We start from the raw sequence: 19,226 nt of genomic DNA, 5'->3' as shown, positions 1-19,226 counted from the left end.
TAGGTATTTCATTCTTTTAGTTGCAGTTGTAAATGGGATTCGTTTCTTGATTTCCACCTCAGCTTGTTCATTACTAGTGTATAGAAATGCTACAGATTTTTGAATGTTGATCTTGTAACCTGCTACTTTGCTGTACTCATTTATTAGCTCTAATAGTTTTGTTGTGGATTTTTCCGGGTTTTCGACGTATAGTATCATATCATCTGCAAATGTGATAGTTTTACTTCTTCCTTTCCAATTTTGATGCCTTGTATTTCTTTTTCTTGTCTAATTGCTCTGGCTAGAACCTCCAACACAATGTTGAATAATAGTGGTGATAGTGGACATCCTTGTCTTGTTCCTGATCTTAGGGGGAAAGTTTTCAATTTTTCCCCATTGAGGATGATATTAGCTGTGGGTTTTTCATATATTCCCTCTATCATTTTAAGGAAGTTCCCTTGTATTCCTATCTTTTGAAGTGTTTTCAACAGGAAAGGATGTTGAATCTTGTCAAATGCCTTCTCTGCATCAATTGAGATGATCATGTGATTTTTCTGCTTTGATTTGTTGATATGGTGTATTACATTAATTGATTTTCTTATGTTGAACCATCCTTGCATACCTGGGATGAATCCTACTTGGTCATGATGTATAATTCTTTTAATGTGTTGTTGGATACGATTTGCTAGAATTTTATTGAGGATTTTTGCATCTATATTCATTAGAGAGATTGGTCTGTAGTTTTCTTTTTTTGTAATATCTTTGCCTGGTTTTGGTATGAGGGTGATGTTGGCTTCATAGAATGAATTAGGTAGTTTTCCCTCCACTTCGATTTTTTTGAAGAGTTTGAGGAGAGTTGGTACTAATTCTTTCTGGAATGTTTGATAGAATTCACATGTGAAGCCCTCTGGTCCTGGACTTTTCTTTTTAGGAAGCTTTTGAATGACTAATTCAATTTCTTTACTTGTGATTGGTTTGTTGAGGTCATCTATTTCTTCTTGAGTCAAAGTTGGTTGTTCATGTCTTTCCAGGAACCCGTCCATTTCATCTAAGTTGTTGTATTTATTAGCGTCAAGTTGTTCATAGTATCCTGTTATTACCTCTATTTCTGTGAGGTCAGTAGTTATGTCTCCTCTTCCATTTCTGATCTTATTTATTTGCATCCTCTCTCTTCTTCTTTTTGTCAATCTTGCTAAGGGCCCATCAATCTTATTGATTTTCTCATAGAACCAACTTCTGGTCTTATTGATTTTCTCTATTGTTTTCATGTTTTCAATTTCATTTATTTCTGCTCTAATCTTTGTTATTTCTTTCCTTTTGCTTGCTTTGGGATTAGTTTGCTGTTCTTTCTCCAGTTCTTCCAAGTGGACAGTTAATTCCTGCATTTTTGCCTTTTCTTCTTTTTTGATATAGGCATTTAGGGCAATAAATTTCCCTCTTAGCACTGCCTTTGCTGCGTCCCATAGGTTTTGATATGTTGTGTTTTTGTTTTCATTCGCCTCGAGGTATTTACTAATTTCCCTTGCAATTTCTTCTTTGACCCACTCATTGTTTAAGAATGTGTTGTTGAGCCTCCACGTATTTGTGAATTTTCTGGCCCTCTGCCTATTATTGATTTCCAACTTCATTCCTTTATGATCCGAGAAAGTGTTGTGTATGATTTCAATCTTTTTAAATTTGTTAAGACTTGCTTTGTGATCCAGCATATGGTCTATCTTTGAGAGTGATCCATGAGCACTTGAGAAAAAGGTGTATCCTGCTGTTGTGGGATGTAATGTCCTATAAATGTCTGTTAAGTCTAGCTCATTTATAGTAATATTCAGATTCTCTATTTATTTATTGATCCTCTGTCTAGATGTTCTGTCCATTGATGAGAGTGGTGAATTGAAGTCTCCAACTATTATGGCAGATGTGTCTATTTCCCTTTTCAGTGTTTGCAGTGTATTCCTCACGTATTTTGGGGCATTCTGGTTCGGTGCGTAAATATTTATGATTGTTATGTCTTCTTGTTTAATTGTTCCTTTTATTAGTATATAGTGTCCTTCTTTGTCTCTTTTAACTGTTTTACATTTGAAGTCTAACTTGTTGGATATTAGTATAGCCACTCCTGCTCTTTTCTGGTTGTTATTTGCATGAAATATCTTTTCCCAACCTTTCATTTTCAACCTATGTTTATCTTTGGGTCTAAGATGAGTTTCCTGTAGACAGCATATAGAAGGATCCTGTTTTTTAATCCATTCTGCCAGTCTATGGCTTTTGATTGGGGAATTCAGTCCATTCACATTTAGTTTATTACTGTTTGGATAATATTTTCCTCTACCATTTTGTCTTTTGTATTATATATATCGTATCCGACTTTCCTTCTTTCTACACTCTTCTCCATACCTCTCTCTTCTGTCTTTTCGTATCTGACTCTAGTGCTCCCTTTAGTATTTCTTGCAGAGCTGGTCTCTTGGTCACAAATTCTCTCAGTGACTTTTTGTCTGAGAATGTTTTAATTTCTCCCTCATTTTTGAAGGACAATTTTGCTGGATATAGGAGTCTCGGTTGGCAGTTTTTCTCTTTTAGTAATTTAAATATATCATCCCACTGTCTTCTAGCTTCCATGGTTTCTGCTGAGAAATCTACACATAGTCTTATTGGGTTTCCCTTGTATGTTATAGATTATTTTTCTCTTGCTGCTTTCAAGGTCCTCTCTTTCTCTTTGACCTCTGACATTCTAACTAGTAAGTGTCTTGGAGAACGCTTATTTGGGTCTAATCTCTTTGGAGTGTGCTGCACTTCTTGGATCTGTAATTTTAGGTCTTTCGTAAGAGTTGGGAAATTTTCAGTGATAATTTCTTCCATTAGTTTTTCTCCTCCTTTTCCCTTCTCTTCTCCTTCTGGGACACCCACAACACGTATATTTGTGCGCTTCATATTGTCCTTGAGTTCCCTGATACCCTGTTCAAATTTTTCCATTCTTTTCCCGATAGTTTCTGTTTCTTTTTGGAATTCAGATGTTCCATCCTCCAGTTCACTAATTCTATCTTCTGTCTCTTTAAATCTATCATTGTAGGTATCCATTGTTTTTTCCATCTTTTCTACTTTATCCTTCACTTCCATAAGCTCTGTGATTTGTTTTTTCAGTTTTTCTATTTCTTCTTTTTGTTCAGCCCATGTCTTTTTCATGTCCTCCCTCAATTTATCGATTTCATTTTTGAAGGGGTTTTCCATTTCTATTCGTATATTCAGCATTAGTTGTCTCAGCTCCTGTATCTCATTTGAACTATTGGTTTGTTCCTTTGACTGGGCCATATTTTCAATTTTCTGAGCGTGATCCGTTATCTTCTGCTGGTGTCTGGGCATTTAGTCACATTTCCCTGGGTGTTGGACCCAACAGGTTGAAAGATTTTTCTGTGAAATCTCTGGGTTCTGTTTTTCTTATCTTGCCCAGTAAGTGGCGCTCGTGGCACACGTTTGTCTGCGGGTCCCACCAGTAAAAGGTGCTGTGGGTCCTTTAACTTTGGAAAACTCTCGCCATGGGGGAGGTTCGCCAGCCAAAGTGGCTTGGAAGAGTGCCAGCCGGCCCGGGGGTCTGAACGCGGGGAGGGTCGCTGACCACCGCAGCCCGGGAGAGCACCCGTCCGAATTTCCTAGTCTGCCCGGGGCACCAAGCGTGGCGGTAGGGCGCCAGCCGTCGCAGCCCGGGAGAGTGCACTGTTCCCAGCTGGACCGGGGAGTCACGTGTTTGGAAGGGACCCCCCCCGGTCACCGTTCTCCGCGGCCTGGGGATTTCCGATCCAATTCTCTCAGTTGGTCCGGGGGGCCTCGTGTGGTGGGGGCGCCAGCTGCCGCGGCTTGAGGGGACCCTCTGCCCAATTCTGCCAGCTGGCCCGGGAAGGAGGAAGAGAGGGACTCCGGCCGCTTGCCGCCCCACCCGGGAAAGCATGCGCCCCTCGGCGATCTCACCGGAGCTGGTTCTCCCAGACAGTCAGCCGTTTCAGGATGGCGTACGCTGTCTTTTTGATCTCTGTTGTGGCTCTGGGAGCTGTTCTGTATCGTTTCTACTCCCCTAGTAGCTGTTCTGGAGGAGGAAAGGTGAGGGTGGCAAGGCTGTCGAGGACGGTGGCGGAGGAGCCGGTGACGGCGGAAGAGGGCACGGTGGTGGTTGGAGAGCTGCTGGAGTAGGAGGAGAAAGGGAAGGATAAGATGGCGGATGGAGAGCCGCCGGAGCAGAAGGGGAAAGAGAAGGGCAAGATGGCGGTGGGAGCGCTGCCGGTGGAGAAAGAGGAAGAGGAGGGCTAGATGGCGGCGGGAGCACTGGCGGAGAAAGAGGAAGAGGAGGGCTAGATGGCGGCGGGAGCGCCGGCGGAGAAGGGGGAAGAGGAGGGCTAGATGGCGGCGGGAGCGCCGGCGGGGAAAGAGGAAGAGGAGGGCTAGATGGCGGCGGGAGCGCCGCCGGCGGAGAAAGAGGAAGAGGAGGGCTAGATGGCAGCGGGAGCGCCGGCGGAGAAGGGGGAAGAGGAGGGCTAGATGGCAGCGGGAGCGCCGGCGGAGAAGGGGGAAGAGGAGGGCTAGATGGCGGCGGGAGCGCCGGCAGAGAAGGGGGAAGAGGAAGGCTAGATTGCGGCGGGAGCGCCGGCGGAGAAGGGGGAAGAGGAAGGCTAGATGGCGGTGGGAGCGCCGGTGGAGAAAGAGGAAGAGGAGGGCTGGATGGCAGCGGGAGCGCCGGCGGAGAAGGGGGAAGAGGAGGGCTGGATGGCGGCGGGAGCGCCACCAGCAGAGAAAGAGGAAGAGCCATGTATCACTCTTATTAATACCTTGTATTCGTGTCATGCGTTTGTCATGATTCATGAATGTCACATCTAACATTCTTAGACTGTAAGCATTAGCCCTTATCGCCAGTACGGGTCACTGGGTTACACCCTACTAAACATCATCTTTTCATTTTTATTCTGGTGAAATATACCACCTAACGTTTCCCCTTTTAACTACTTTCACCTATATATTTCAGTGCTGTTAATTACACTTGTAATAATGTGCTGCCATCACCATCATCCATTTCCAAACCTCCACAACCTACCCAACTAGAAATTCTGGACAAATTATGCAGCCCCTCATTCTCTAACCCCAATCTGTCCCCTGGTAACCTATATTCTAGATTCTAACTCTATCGTTTATTTATAATTAGCTCATATCAGTGAGATCCTTTTTGTCCTTTCGTGACTGGCTTATTTCACTCAGCATAATGTCCTCAAGGTTCGTCCATGTTGTTATATACATTAGGACTTCATTCCTTTTTCCAGCTCAGTAATATTCCATTGCATGTATATACCACATTTTGTTCATCCATTCATCAGTTAATGGACACCGGGGTTGCTCCCATCTTTTGGCAATTGTGAATAATGCCACTGTGAGCGTCCATGTGAAAACACCTGTTCAAGTCCCTGCTTTCAGTTCTGGTACCTGCTAGCAGGCCTGCTGAATCACATGGTAATTCTATATTTAGCTTTCTGAGGAACTGCCAAACTGTCTGTATGGCGGATACACCATTTTATATTCTCGCCAGCAATGAATGTGTGTCCCTATTTCTCTACACTTGTAGTTTTCTGTTTGTTTTTTTTTTTTTTTCAATAGTAGCCATTCTAGTGGGAATGAAATGATAATTCATGGCGGTTTTTTACTTGCATTTCCTAATAGCTAGTGGTGTTGAGCATCTTTTCATGTGCTTTTAGCCATTCGTATATGCTTTTTGGAAAAATGTCTATTCAAGTCTTTTGCCCATTTTTAAATTGGGTTGTTTGTCTTTTTACTGTTGAGTTACAGGATTTCTTTGTATATTCTGGATATTAAACCCTTAACAGATATGTGGTTTCCAAATATTTTCCTCCCATTGAGAAGGTTGTCTTTTCACTTTTGTGATAAACTCTTTTGATGCACAGAAGTTTTTAATTTTGAGGAGGTCCCATTGACCTATTTTTTCTGTCATTGCTTGTGCTTTGGGTGTAAAGTCTAAGAAACCATTGCTTAACACAAGATTGTGAAGATGCTTCCCCACATTTTGTTTTAGGAATTTTATAGTCTTGGTTCTTCTATTTAGGTCTCCGATCCATTTTCAGTTAATTTTTATATATGGTATGAAATAAGGCTCCTCTTTTATTCTTTTGCATATGGCTATCCAATTCTCCCAGAACCATTTGTTGAAGAGACTATTCTTCACCAATTGAGAGGACTTGGCAGCCTTGTCAAAAACCAATTGGTCATAGATGTAAGGGTCTATTTTTGAACTCTCAATTCAATTCCATTGGTCACTTTATCTTTCCCTGGGCCATGGTGTTTTGACCATTGTAGTTTTGTAATGTGCTTTAAAGTCAGCAGGTGTGAGTCCTTCAACTCTGTTGTTTTTCAAGAGTTTTTGGCCATTCAGGGACTTCTTACCCCTACAAATAAACTTGATGATTGACTTTTCCATTTCAGCAAAGTAGGCCATTGAAATTATGATTGGGATTGCGTTGAATCTATAAATTTTGGGGGGTAGAATTGCCATGTTAACAATTTCTAGTCTTCCAATCCATGAACACAGAATGTCCTTCCATTTATTTAGGTCTTCTTTGATTTCTTTTAGCAATGTTTCATAGTTTTCTGTATATAAGTCCTTTACATTCTTGGTTAAATTTATTCCTAGGTATTTGAGTTTTTACTTGCTATTATAAATGGATATTTTCCTTGATTTCCTCCTCAGATTGCTCAAAACTAGTGTATAGATTTTTGTGTGTTGATCTTATATCCTGCCATTTTGTTGAATTTGTTTATTTTGTTGAATTTATTTATTAGCTCTAGTAGCTTTGTTGTAGATGTTTTGGGACTTTCTCCATATAGGATCATGTCATTTACAAATAGGGAAAGTTTAACTTCTTCCTTTCAAACTTAGATGTCTCTTATTTCTTTTTTCTTGCCTACCTGTTCTGCTTAGAACCTCCAGCACAATGTCGAATAAACAGTGGTGACAGTGGGCAAACTTGTCTTGTTCCAGATCTCAGAGGGAAAGCTTTCAGTCTTCATCGAGTCTGATATTAGCTGTGGGTTTTTCATATATGTCCTTTATCATGTTGAGGAAGTTTCCTTCTATTCCTATTTTTCTAAGTGTTTTTATCAAGAAAGGATGCTGGATTTTGTCAAATGCCTTTTCTGTGTCCATGAAGATAATCGTGTGTTTTTTCCCCTTAGTTTTGTTAATGTGGTGTATTATGTTAATTGATTTTCTTTTGTTGAACCATCCTTGCATACCTGGGATAAAACCTACTTGACATGGTATATAATTCGATTATTGTGCTGTTGGATTTGATATGCCAGTATTTTGTTGAGGATTTTTTACATCTATATGCATAAGAAAATTTGGTCCGTAATTTTCTTTTCTTGTAGTATATTTATCTGGCTTTGGTATTACAGTGATGCTCAGCTCATAGAATGAGTTAGGTAGTGTTTCCTCTTCTACAGTTTTTTTTGGAAGAGTTTGAGCAGGATTGGTATTCATGCTTTTTGGAATGACTGGTAGAATTCACCTGTGAAGTCATCTGGTCTTGCCATCTTTTCTTTGTTGAAGTTTTTGATGACTGATTCATTCATTTACTTGTAATTGTTCTGTTGAGGTCTTCTATTTCTTTTAGAGTTAGTGTACATTGCTCATGTGTTTCTAGGAATTTGTCCATTTCATCTAGGTTGTCTAATTTGTTGGCATAGAGTTGTTTATATTATCTTCTTATGAGCCTTTCTGTGTCAGGAGTAATGCCCCCCTTTTAATTTCTGGTTTTATTTGTGCCTTTCTTTTTTTCTTTGTCAGTCTAGCTAAGGGGCTGTCAATTTTATCTTTTCAGAGAATGAACTTTTGATTTTGTTGATTCTCTCTATTGTTGTTTTTTTTTTTTAATTTTCAATGTCATTTACTTCCGCTCTAATCTTTTATTTATTTCCTTCTGCTTGCTTTGGGGTTAGTTTGCTGTTCTTTTCCCAGTTCCTCCAGGCATACAGTTATGGCATCGAGTTTAGCTTTATCTTCTTTTTAAATGTAAGTGTTTAGGGCTATAAATTCCCTTCTCAGCATTGCCTTTGCTGCATCCTATAAGTTGTGATATGCTGTGTTCTCCATTTCATTCATCTCAAGATATTTACTGATTTCCTTTGCAATTTCTTCTTTGATCCACTGGTTGTTTAAGAGTGTATCAACTTCCATATATTTGTGGATTTTCCATTTCTGTACCTGTCACTGATTTTCAAATTTATTGAGACTTGTGTTGTGACCCAGCATGTGGTCTGTCCTGGAGAATGACCCATGTGCACTTGATAAGAATGCATAGCCTGCTGTTTGGGGATGTAGTGTTATATATTTGTCTGTTAGATCTAGTTCCTTTATCGTATTACTCAAGTTCTCCATTTCCTTATTGATCTTCTGCCTAGATGTTCTTTGTATTGATGAGAGTGGTGTATTGAAGTTTCCACCTATTATTGTAGAAGTGTCTATTTCTCCCTTCAGTTTTGTCACTGTTTACCTCATATTATTTTGGGGCACTGTTATTAGGTACATAAATATTTATGATTGTTAATTCTTCTTGGTAGATTGTCCCATATATATATATATATATATAGCCTTTCTTTGTCTCTTGTAACAACTTTTGACTTAAAGTTTATTTTATCCAGTATTAGCATAGCTACCCCAGCTCTCTTTTGGTTACTGTTTGCATGGAATATCTTTTTGCAAACTTTTACTTTCAACCTGTGACTTTGGGTCTAAGGAAAGTTTCTTGTAAATGATATATAGTTGGATCATGCTTTTTTATCCATTCCGCCAACCTTTTGACCGAGGAGTTTAATTCATTAACACTCACCATTATTACTATAAAGGCAGTACTTACTTCAGCCATTTTGTCCTTTGGTTTTTATGTCATATCTTTTTTTGTCTCTCTTTACCTTTATTGCAACCTCCTTTTCTGTATAGTTGATCTTTTGCGATGTACCTGACTGACCCCTTCCTCATTTCTGTTTCTGTATATTTTAAAAAATACTTTCTTTGTGGTTACCCCGAGGTTTATATTACGCATCCTACATCTATAACCTACTAATTTGGACAAAATACCAACTTAGCTTCAATAGCATACATGTTCTGCTTCCATAGCCCTCTGTTTCCCCTCTTATGTTTTTTTGGTCCCACTTTATCACCTCATATTTTGCATTTCCATTATCAGGAAATATGCCTTTTTCTTGTTCAGTTGTATTCTGACTCTTATAGGAATTAAAGAGTAGAGTTGTATATTGAGGCTGCAGTACTCCTGGGTTTTGCATTTACTGTTTTAGTTACCCTTACTTATAATCTTCATTTCTTCACACTAAACTAAGCCACTCTCTCCTGTCTTTTCCTTTCAACCTGCAGAACTCCCTCTAATAATTCTTGTAGAGCATGTCTCTTGTTGATGAACTTTCAGTTTCTGTCTATCTGTGAATATTTTAAACTCTCCCTCATTTTTGAAGGACCATTTTGCCGGATTGAGAATTTTTGGCTGGTAGTTTTTCTCTTTCAGTTCCTTAAATATATCATACCACTGCCTTCTCGCCTCAAAGGTCTCTGATGAGAAATCGATAATTAATCTTGTTGCAGATCTCTTGTATGGGATAAAATAACTTTTCTCTTGCTGCTTTCAGAATTTCTCTTTATCTTTGGCATTTGACATTTTGATTACTATGTGTCTTGGAGTAGATCTATTAGGATTTATTCTGTTTGGGGTATGTTGCATTTCTTGGACATGTGTATTTATGTCTTTCATTAGAGTAGGGAAATTTTGGCCATTATTTCCTCAAATATTCTTTCTGCCCCCTTTTCCTGCTCTTCTCCTTCTGAGATACCCATGACATGCGTTTGTGTGGTTTGTGCTTTCACTCATATTCCTGAGATACTGCTCAATTTTATCTTTCCTTTCCTCTATCTGTTCTTCTGACTGTATGCTTTCAGTCGTCCTGCCTTATAGTCTGCTGGTTCTTTCCTCTGCCTGTTCAAATCTGCTTTGATGCTTCAGGTGTATTTTAATCTCCATTACTGTGCCTTTTGTCCTCCATAATTTCTGTTATGTTTCTCTTTATACTTTTGAGTTCTTTATGCCCACACATTGTCTTCTTGATATTTCCTTCATCTCCTTGAATTGATTTAGAAGATTTGCTTGAACTTCTTTGATTAGTTATTCTAAATTCTGTGTCTCCTCTTAAGTTTTAATTTGTTCCCTTGACTGAGCCATGTGTTTCTTTTTTCTTAGTATGGCTTGTGTTTTTTTTTTGCTGATGTCGAAGCACCTGATTATCTTTTTTTTTTTTTCTTTTTAACCCTTTTATTAGCCTTGCCTAAACAAGGCCTCAAAAAATTGGTTTAAGACTCAGAGTTGTTTCTCTCCACGGAAATCTTTAGTAAAAGGCGAAAGATTTATACGATCTGAAGAGAAACCAGAGTATGCACCTGATTATCTTGAGGAGTTAACTCAGAAAGTCAGTTTCTCCCTCTTGTCTAGGGTCTTATTGTTGACTGGCTTTGTGTTAATGCTTTTCTTTCTTTTTTTTTCACATGGGCAGGCACCTGGAATCGAACCTGGGTCCTCTGGCATGGCAGGCAAACGTCCTTGCCTGCTGAGCCACCGTGGCCCGCCCAATGCTTTTCTTTCATGCTCAGTCCAATTTATTCTAGACCTTTAGAATAGCCTGTGAATAAGCGATCAGATCTTCTCAGCTCTAGTTCATCTGATTCTTACCCTGGATATGTGGTACAATTTTTAAGATTACACTTTCTTGTTTTATCTCCAAGAGAAAATTTCCTTTCCTCTATTCATTCTCTGGGAATCTTGATCCATTCTGTTTGTTTTTGTGCAGAATTTTCTCTCTAGCTCCTGTGATTTGTTTGAATTCTCTCCTTCACTCAGTGCCCCGCTTTCCTTGTTCTTTTCAGTTCTGGGACCCTCCTACCTTACAACGATTCAGTTTAAATGCTCCGCCTCCCCCCCCCCCCTTTTCTTTTTTCTCTGTGAGGCTTTTCACATTGGGTTTCTTCCCCAGTAGGTTATCCCACCTCTGGGAGACAGATGGATTCAAATCTGCAAGGTGGGTCGCTCCAGAAAATCCGTATTGCATTTAGGTGGTCCAGTCAACAGAAACTGGACTGAGTGAGCTGAGGGCAGCACTGTCCAGTCATAGTTTTACTGAGGTCTTTGCCCCAGGCCTCTGGGGGCCCTTTTGTATGCAGCACTTCTTAGAGGCTTACCGCCAGCCCTGGGTCTCTGTTGAAACTGGGGTCCTATCTGATACATGTGGGCTTCCACTGCTGCTGTCCCCAGTGGGAGGTGGGAGGGATCCGGGCAGCTCCCCAAGCTGCTCAGGACTGAGTCTGGAAGAGGGAGTGGACCTGCAGGTCCGGGATGGAAGTTTCCCACCTAATGTTTTCCTTCATCTTTGATTCAGCATTTATGGAGTCCTTCTCTAGTCTCGACCATCCTCCAGAGCTCTAAGCAAATGAGAATTCTCCTTTTATTCACTGAATCTCGGGGAAGATTTTTTTCAGGGGATGTCTTATGTTGCCATGCTAGTGATGTTCTCACTTGTACTTTTTATAGTTTCCCCAAAGTTCTGCCAAGATTTTAAGATTGAAATGTGATCTCACTTGGTCTCCGAGGTGGAAAGGCAGTTTGGGTTGCACAGACATGATTCTGCATCTTAATTGTGTCACTTCTTGGCTGCCTGGTATTGGCAAGTGACTTTTTATTTAGCAGTGATTGCACACGTATTATGTATTGGGCACATTTCTAGATGCCTTATCTTATATATTCACAAAAACCCCGAGAGAGGCAAAGTTGAGAATAAAAATATTCAAGAGCTGGTGCAGCCTGGGCACCAAGCAGGCCCAGTGGACCCTGGCTGACCCCTCAGCCCCAAAGGCAGAGTCAGTTATTATTTCCACCTAATAAATGAGGAAACTGAGGTTCAGAGAATGGGGCCAATGGCTCAATCCTTCCTAATAACTATGTCCAAATAAGGCCATATGCACGGGTACTGGGGCCGGGACTTGAACTGTGTCTGTGTCTTTTCGGGGGACACAGTTCCACTCCTAAGCCCTATTAATGTCACTGCTGGGGCCACGCTTCGAGAACCACTGCACGAGAGAACTGGGTAGGGGGTGTACAGCCCTTCCTCAGTGTGAGACGCTCCCCAGGGGGCTCCCGCCCATCTCTTCCCCTCAGCTCACTACCTCCTCCTCCCCTTGTGTACTTCGAGCCTGGCTGGAAGTCCAGATCCAAGAGGTGGAGGTGGGGAGGCCCCTGGCGTTAAAAGTGAGGCACCTTAGCATGTAAACCTGGCCCTTTGGTGCCACTCTGGCTAATTTGCTTACCCCTGAGCCCTTAGCTGCCTTCTCTGGAGGTTCCATCTCTACCTCACCAGCATCACCAGTATCACCAGCTGTCTGGGAAGAGCCATGGTGAACAGCTGGGCCAGAGCTGAAGGGGAGGCACTGCCCCCGTGGCCCGTGTCGTGGGGAAGGAGAGTGGGGGAGCCTGAGCCCCTGGCTGCGGCCCCCGCGCGCCCCCCTCAGGTGGACATGCCTTGTGGGTGCATGCTGCATCAGTTAGCTTTTCTTTCCTTCTTTTGTTAATTTTTAACGGAGGTGTGATTCATATAACATAACCGTTATCATTTTAAAGCCTGTGATTCAGTGGCATTTAGTACATTCACATCATTGACAGCCACCTCCTCGATCTAGTTCCAAAATATCTTCATCACCCCAAGAAGAAACCATTAGCCATCACTTGCTCTTCTTCCCTCCCCCAAGCCCTGCCAACCTGCCTTCTGTCACTAGAGATTTACCTGTTCTGGATATTTCATAGGAATGGAATCATAGAAAACGTGGCCTTTAGTGACTGGCTTATTTCACTCACCTTGATGTCCCTGAGGTTTATCTGTTTGGTAGCATGTATCAGAACGTTGTCCCTTTTCATGACAGAACAGAATCCCATTATCCGTCTCTATCGCCTTTTGTTTACCCATTTATCTGTTGGTGGGTGTTAGGCCCTTTGGCTATTCTGAATAATGCTGCTGTGCTATCACTTCTTAGAACCTGGTGAGTACCTTTTCTCAGTTCTTCCAGGTATAGATCTAGTAGTGGAGTCGCTGGGTCATATAATTCTAGGTTTCACTTTGTGAGGAATCTCCAGACCATCAATTAGCTTTCGATGCATAAAAACGCCCCAGAACCAGGTGGCTTCAGGCAACAACAATTTTTTCGCTCATGGTTCTGGGGGTCAGCGTTGGGCTTGTTCTCAGCTGGCCACTTCCCCAGCCTTGGCCCTGCTCACGCATGCACCCGCCGTCCCTGGCAGGTGGGCTGGGGTGGAGCTGGGTGGTCCTGATGGCCTTGGCTGGGGCAGCTGCCCTCCTCCTCCAGCGGGCATGGCTGTGCCAGGGCACAGCAGGGTTCTAAAGGAATGAATGGGCGCCATGAGCCCTCCCAAAGCCCAGGCTCAGAGCAGGCCGGTGGCACTGCTGTCAAAGGAAGTCGTCAGGCCAGAGCGGAACTGAGTGGAGAGGGGACAGACTCCACTTCTCGATGGGGGGGAGGGGCCTGCACAATCACCCAGCACATGGGGGGAGGGGGGAAATTGTGGACATTTTTGCACCTGAGCCTGGAGGGAGCTGGAGAGGGGTTGGGGGGGGGGGAGTCCTCGCAGCGGACAGTGCTATAAGCCGGTCCCCATCTGGGCCCGCCTCCCCCAGGCCTCTTCAACGGAGTAAAGCTGGTAGTGGAGACGCCCGAGGAGACGCTGTTCACCCACCGCGGGGCCGACGCCACCCTGCCCTGCCGCTACCACCACGAGCCGGCGCTAGCGCCGCCGACGCCCGTGCGCATCAAGTGGTGGAAGCTGTCGGAGAACGGCGCCCCGGAGCACGACGTGCTGGTGGCCATAGGGCCGAGGCACCGCTCCTTCGGGCCCTACCGCGGCCGAGCGCACCTGCGGCAGGAGCCGGCCGGGGAGGCGTCGCTGCAGATCCGGGGCCTGAGGCCGGAGGACTCCGGGCGTTACCGCTGCGAGGTCATTGACGGGCTGGAGGACGAGAGCGGCCTGGTGGAGCTGGAGCTGCGGGGTGAGACCCAGCTGTGGGTGGGCGACGCGGGGGTCTGGGAGAAGAGGCGAGAGGGTCCTGCGGCTTAGTGTGACAGCTCAAACTCAAAACAACTCCATTTTTTTTTTTTTTTAATTTATCATCCCCACTTTACAGGGGGGAAACAGAGGCACAGAGAGGTAAAGTCACTTACCTAAGGTCACACAGCTCATAAATGGCAACCTGGGGTTTGAACCAGACAGGCTGGCTCCAGAATCTTCTATATTCCACAACCCACCCACCCCACCCCACCCCCACTCAGGGAAGTTATAAAGCTAATTAGAATCAGAGCTGAGAGCAAAGTAGGGTTTGCAGGCAACACAACTGAATGGGCAGGCCAAGTGTGAGCAACAGGGAGTGCTGGGGCTTGGGGCACGCCGCTGAGCCCACTCCTCATACAAAGGGAGCTTTTCTGGTCACGCCCAGCCAATGACTAGGCCAGAATGCAGGCCCAGTGCTACCAGATTTTCTGACTTGGAAAGTTTATATTTTCATGTGAAATTTCTGGATTTTTATGTAAAAATCCTATTAAAAAACCACCACCAACCACTCATCTGTGGATTGTGGCTTGAGGCCTCTTTTCCCTTCTTGAGCTCTAGGATGGGCCGTGTGTCTTCATGTGTCCCCTCCCTGTTAGAGGAGCAGCTCGAGGGACAGACAAGTCACATCGTTCCCCAAGTCCACCCTATCCCAGCTGTGATGCACGAGGAAAATGGCTCATCCTCTCTGGGCCCTGTTCTCTCATGCGTGTTAAATGGGGAATGACAAAGGCTCTTTCTGTAGCTCCCTCCGAGGAGACGAGAACAAAACGAGCGTCAAATGCATAGTTCAGTAAATGGCAGAGGTCAAAACGCAGTGTCTACCTCCCACTGCAAGGGAAGCCTTTGAGTTGGGGAAGGCAGCAAGGGGCAAGGTAAGGGAGACTGCGCACGTCATTTGTCTAGGGACGGCAGGAGCTGGCTAGAGAAATGGGGAGGCTGCACCCCATTCCTGGGGCTGCAAAGGCTAGGAATCTGGGGTGGGGTCGGGTATAAAGTAAAACCTCGCACTCATGGAATTTGCCAGCTGATGGTCAGAGCCCGTGGGCCTGTACCCCCCACCAAGCTGTGCCCAGGCGCCAGGGTCCTGCCCCAGCTGAGGTGGGGTTTGGAGTCAGGTGGGTCCTAAGCCACAGGGAGGAGAGTCCAAGGACCCTGGCCGCTCCTTTAAACAATGTCTCCAGGCAGGTCCCCACCCAGGCCGGCAGTATGCTCCCCCTCCTTACGGTACCATCTGGTTTGGTAAGGACTGGATCTCAGGTGTTTAAAAACCTATTGTGAAACAAACAGACAAACAGAAACCTTTTGGTTATAGTCAGACATCATCCAAGAACCATGGATTTGGAGGGCAGGTCTCGGCTGCCCTAGGAACTCCCTGCCCTCAGCCCACCTTAGCTAAGGGCCCTTTGCCACCCAGCCGGCCACGTCCCTCGGCTTCTGGAGCCTCCCTTCCCCTGGGGACCTCTGGCCCTCTCCTGGATGATTGCATCTCCTGCAGGAGCTCTTCCACTGGCCCTGGGAATTCTAGAGTCCAGGATCTCAGTCAGTCAGTTAATCTCCTTAAAAAGCTCATCAATATTTTCTGCATATATCTGTGTGCTGGCCTACTTCCAGGAGGGAGGTGTCAACCAGATACTGGCTCTACCCTTGGGTCTGGGGGATTTTGGCAAGGACAGGAGCTCCCAGATGGGCCGCGCTGCTGCGGAGCGTGCGCGCAGGAGCCGTGGGCTGCAGGAGCCGTGGGCTGCAGGGAGCGCGCGTCCCAGCGAAGGCAGAACGAGGCTGGGGTCTCCCCGGTCCGCCCCTCCAAGCGCCTCCTTCTCCCCGCAGGCGTGGTCTTCCCCTACCAGCCCCGCGAGGGGCGCTACCAGCTCAACTTTTACGAGGCCCAAAGGGCCTGCGAGGAGCAGGACGCGGTGGTGGCCTCCTTCGAGCAGCTCTTCCGCGCCTGGGAGGAGGGTCTGGACTGGTGCAACGCGGGCTGGCTGCAGGACGCCACGGTGCAGTACCCCATCACCCTGCCCCGGCGGCCGTGCGGGGGCCTGGGCCTGGCGCCCGGCGTGCGCAGCTACGGCCCCCGGCACCGCCGCCGGCACCGCTACGACGTGTTCTGCTTCGCCCCGGCCCTGAAGGGTGAGCGGAGGACAGGGCGGGGGCGGGGGCCGGGGTGGTCACAGACCCTGGGAGGGCATCTGGGAGGCTTCAGGACGGCCCCGGGGCCTTGGGGACTGGCGAGTAGCTGTGGACGGGCCGGCCTGGCCGCGGGGCCCCTGGCACGGGCCGCCCAGCACTCCCGCCCGCGTCGCCCACAGGGCAGGTGTACTACCTGGCGCTGCCCGCCGAGCTGACGCTGCCCGAGGCCAAGCAGGCCTGCGAGGAGGACGGCGCCCGCATCGCCACGGTGGGCCAGCTCTTCGCCGCCTGGAAGTTCCGCGGCCTGGACCGCTGCGACGCTGGCTGGCTGGCCGACGGCAGCGCGCGCTACCCGGTGGCCCACCCGCGGCCCAACTGCGGACCCCCGGAGCCCGGCGTCCGCAGCTTCGGCTTCCCGGACCCGCTGAGCCGCCAGCACGGGGCCTACTGCTACCGCCCGCGCTAGATCCTGCGGCCAGCCCTGGCCCCTGCCCTGGCCCTGGCCCTGCCCCTGCCGGGCCCCTCCCCAGCTGCGTATTTATTGAGTGGTTCATTTTCCCTTGAGGGTAGGGGCAATTTTAGTGTTATTTTTATGCTTCTCAACTTGAATTTGTAAAAATGGTTACTATTCCTGGTAAATGCAGCAGAATTCAAACCCTCCCTTTTCTTGGCTGGACCCCCACCCGCAAGTCTCTCTGCACCCGGACTCCTGCCACCCTCCTCTGGACACTCAGCTCTGGGGCGTTTAGAGGGGCTCCTGAGTCTGCAGCTGTCTCCGCCTTAGGGTGTGGGGGCGCGGGGCCTCGAGGGAACCGAGGGCTCCGGAGCTGGGCATTGAGCCTTGTTGTCTCCCGGCCCCCTGGGACTTCTCTGCCAAGCTGGTGGCCCAAATCAGTTCCACCGAGAAGCTGGGGCTGGAAGCGAGGCCCTCGGCTTCTGTGTGAAATCCAAGGGGAGGGACAAAGTCCGCTCCCTCCCTTCCCTTCTCTTGGTTCCAAAGAGCCGCCTGTGTTTTTTTCTCATACTCCCCATTTGGAGAGCATCCTTCAGGTGTGCGAGTTTTTTTTTGAATAATAAATGGTGCTATGACTCCTTCCTCTGCTCCAGCCCCCCTGCACCTGGCTCTCTATCCTGTTCAGATACTGGCACAATGTCCTTGTCCTGGAGGGTGGGGTGGGGTGGGGTGGGGCAGGTCCATCTGTGCCCGGCCCATTAAGCCTGGGTGGTGGGTGCGGACTCTGCAGGCTGCACCCTCGAGCAGATTTAGTCCTGCCCCTGCCCCCTGCATGTGTGGCCTTGAGTGCTGGTGGCTGCCCCCCACCCCCTGCCTATAGGTGTGAGGGGGGAAGTTCCGTGGCCTGGACCGCTGCGACGCTGGCTGGCTGGCTGGCCGAAGGGGCAACAAAACAGTGGGAGGCTATGTCCTCCAGAAGGTCTTGGGAGCCAGGACCTTGGGAGCCTGCCCCCCATCCTCCTCATACTGCTGCCCGACCCGACACATGACGGTCACCCACCAATCAGCCAGTGTGGGTTCTTCCGTACCCCAGTACTTCACAGCATCACCTGGGAACTTGGTTAGAAATGCAGAATCTCAGCGCATCCCAGACCTGCCAGAAAGTTGAGCGTCAGAAGCTATAGGGGCTGGAGCCTGCTCAGGTGGCACACCCCTCCAGGACATGCGGATGCAGTTCAAGTTTGAAAGCCACTGGTGTAGACATTAATTAAGTGATTAATTACATGATTATTGAGCCCCTATTATGTGACTGAAACTGCACCCTCTACATTTTTTTATTGTGAAAAATAAAATATATACAAAAAAGCAATATATTTCAAAGCACATTTTCTTTTAAATTTACTTTTTATTGAGATCTTCATGCATCATACACTCCATCCAAAGTGTATAATCAGTGGCTCACAGGGTCATCATGTAGTTGTGTATTCATCACCAGAATCATTTTTAGAACATCAAAAATACATTGTTAGAACCACAATGAGGAGATAGAATTAAGATGGCAGCTTAGCAATGTGCATGTTTTAGTTCATCCTCCAGAACAACTACTAAATAACCAGAAACAGTACAGAACGGCTCCCGGAGCCACGTCAGTGACTGGACACACAGCGTACCCCAGTCTGGACCAGCTGGACCAGCTGTGAGCCCCCCAGAACTATGAGTTCCCCAAGTCGTGGCAGCCGGCGCCCCCCCCCCCCCCCACAGGCTGCTTCCCAGAGGGGAAAGGAAAGAGACTTTAACAGCAGCAGGGGCTGCTTCCAACCAAACGCCAATTGTGGCATTAATTAACAAATTCTGACTACTAAAAATAGGCCCCCAGCTCAGGTGAACCTGGTGAAGGTGGAGGTCGCTCATTGGGCTAATGGAAAAAGAGGAAAGGGCAGGAAACAGAAATTTTGTGGCTGTCTTTCTACGGAAGCTTGGCTGACTCCGGATTCAGCAGCAGGACTTCTCCGGCTGCAACTGCCCCAGGCACAGGCAGAAATGGGCTGCTTTCAGGGCTTGTCTCCCACCTGTGCCTTCCCCAGGGTAGGGGTGAAGACCGACTCAGGTGGAATCCCTCCCTCAAGGAATTCAGACCCCGGGGCTTGGCAATTTGAAGCCATTAAAACCAGCCTACAACCTCTCCTCTGTCTCCACCACACCCCCAGCAGGGAGAGTCCGCCAAAATAAAGGTACTACATCATCTTATGCTAGTGCATAAGATCTAGGATATGGCCCAGTCAAAGGAACAAACCAATAGTTCAAATCAGATACAAGAGCTGAAACAATTAATTCAGAATATACCAACAGACATGGAAAACCTCATCAAAAACCAAATCAGTGAATTGAGGGAGGATATGAAGAAGGCAAGGAGTGAACAAAAAGAAGAAATGGAATGTCTGAAAAAACAAATCACAGAACTT

At 46.5% G+C, this 19,226-nt stretch overlaps 1 protein-coding gene and 1 non-coding gene across 2 annotated transcripts in view; one reads left to right on the top strand and one right to left on the bottom strand.

Annotated features, from left to right (window-relative positions):
- Positions 1-16,776, top strand: part of HAPLN3 (hyaluronan and proteoglycan link protein 3) — a 35,845-nt gene extending 19,069 nt beyond the window's left edge. Inside the window, exons 3-5 of the mRNA XM_077122387.1 lie at positions 13,753-14,121; positions 16,008-16,310; positions 16,490-16,776. Coding sequence (XP_076978502.1) covers positions 13,753-14,121; positions 16,008-16,310; positions 16,490-16,776 — 959 coding nt within the window. The remainder of the gene's footprint in view (positions 1-13,752; positions 14,122-16,007; positions 16,311-16,489) is intronic.
- On the bottom strand, positions 10,337-10,452 carry LOC143652875 (U5 spliceosomal RNA). The gene has a single exon (XR_013160924.1). It is a non-coding gene; the product is annotated as a U5 spliceosomal RNA (small nuclear RNA).
- Positions 16,777-19,226: the final 2,450 nt, after the last annotated feature.

This window comes from Tamandua tetradactyla, chromosome 12, assembly GCF_023851605.1.
Source record: "Tamandua tetradactyla isolate mTamTet1 chromosome 12, mTamTet1.pri, whole genome shotgun sequence".
Taxonomy (NCBI): Eukaryota; Metazoa; Chordata; class Mammalia; order Pilosa; family Myrmecophagidae; genus Tamandua; species Tamandua tetradactyla.
The sequence above is the reverse complement of the archived record's forward strand: the minus strand, read 5'-3'. Positions and strand labels throughout refer to the sequence as shown.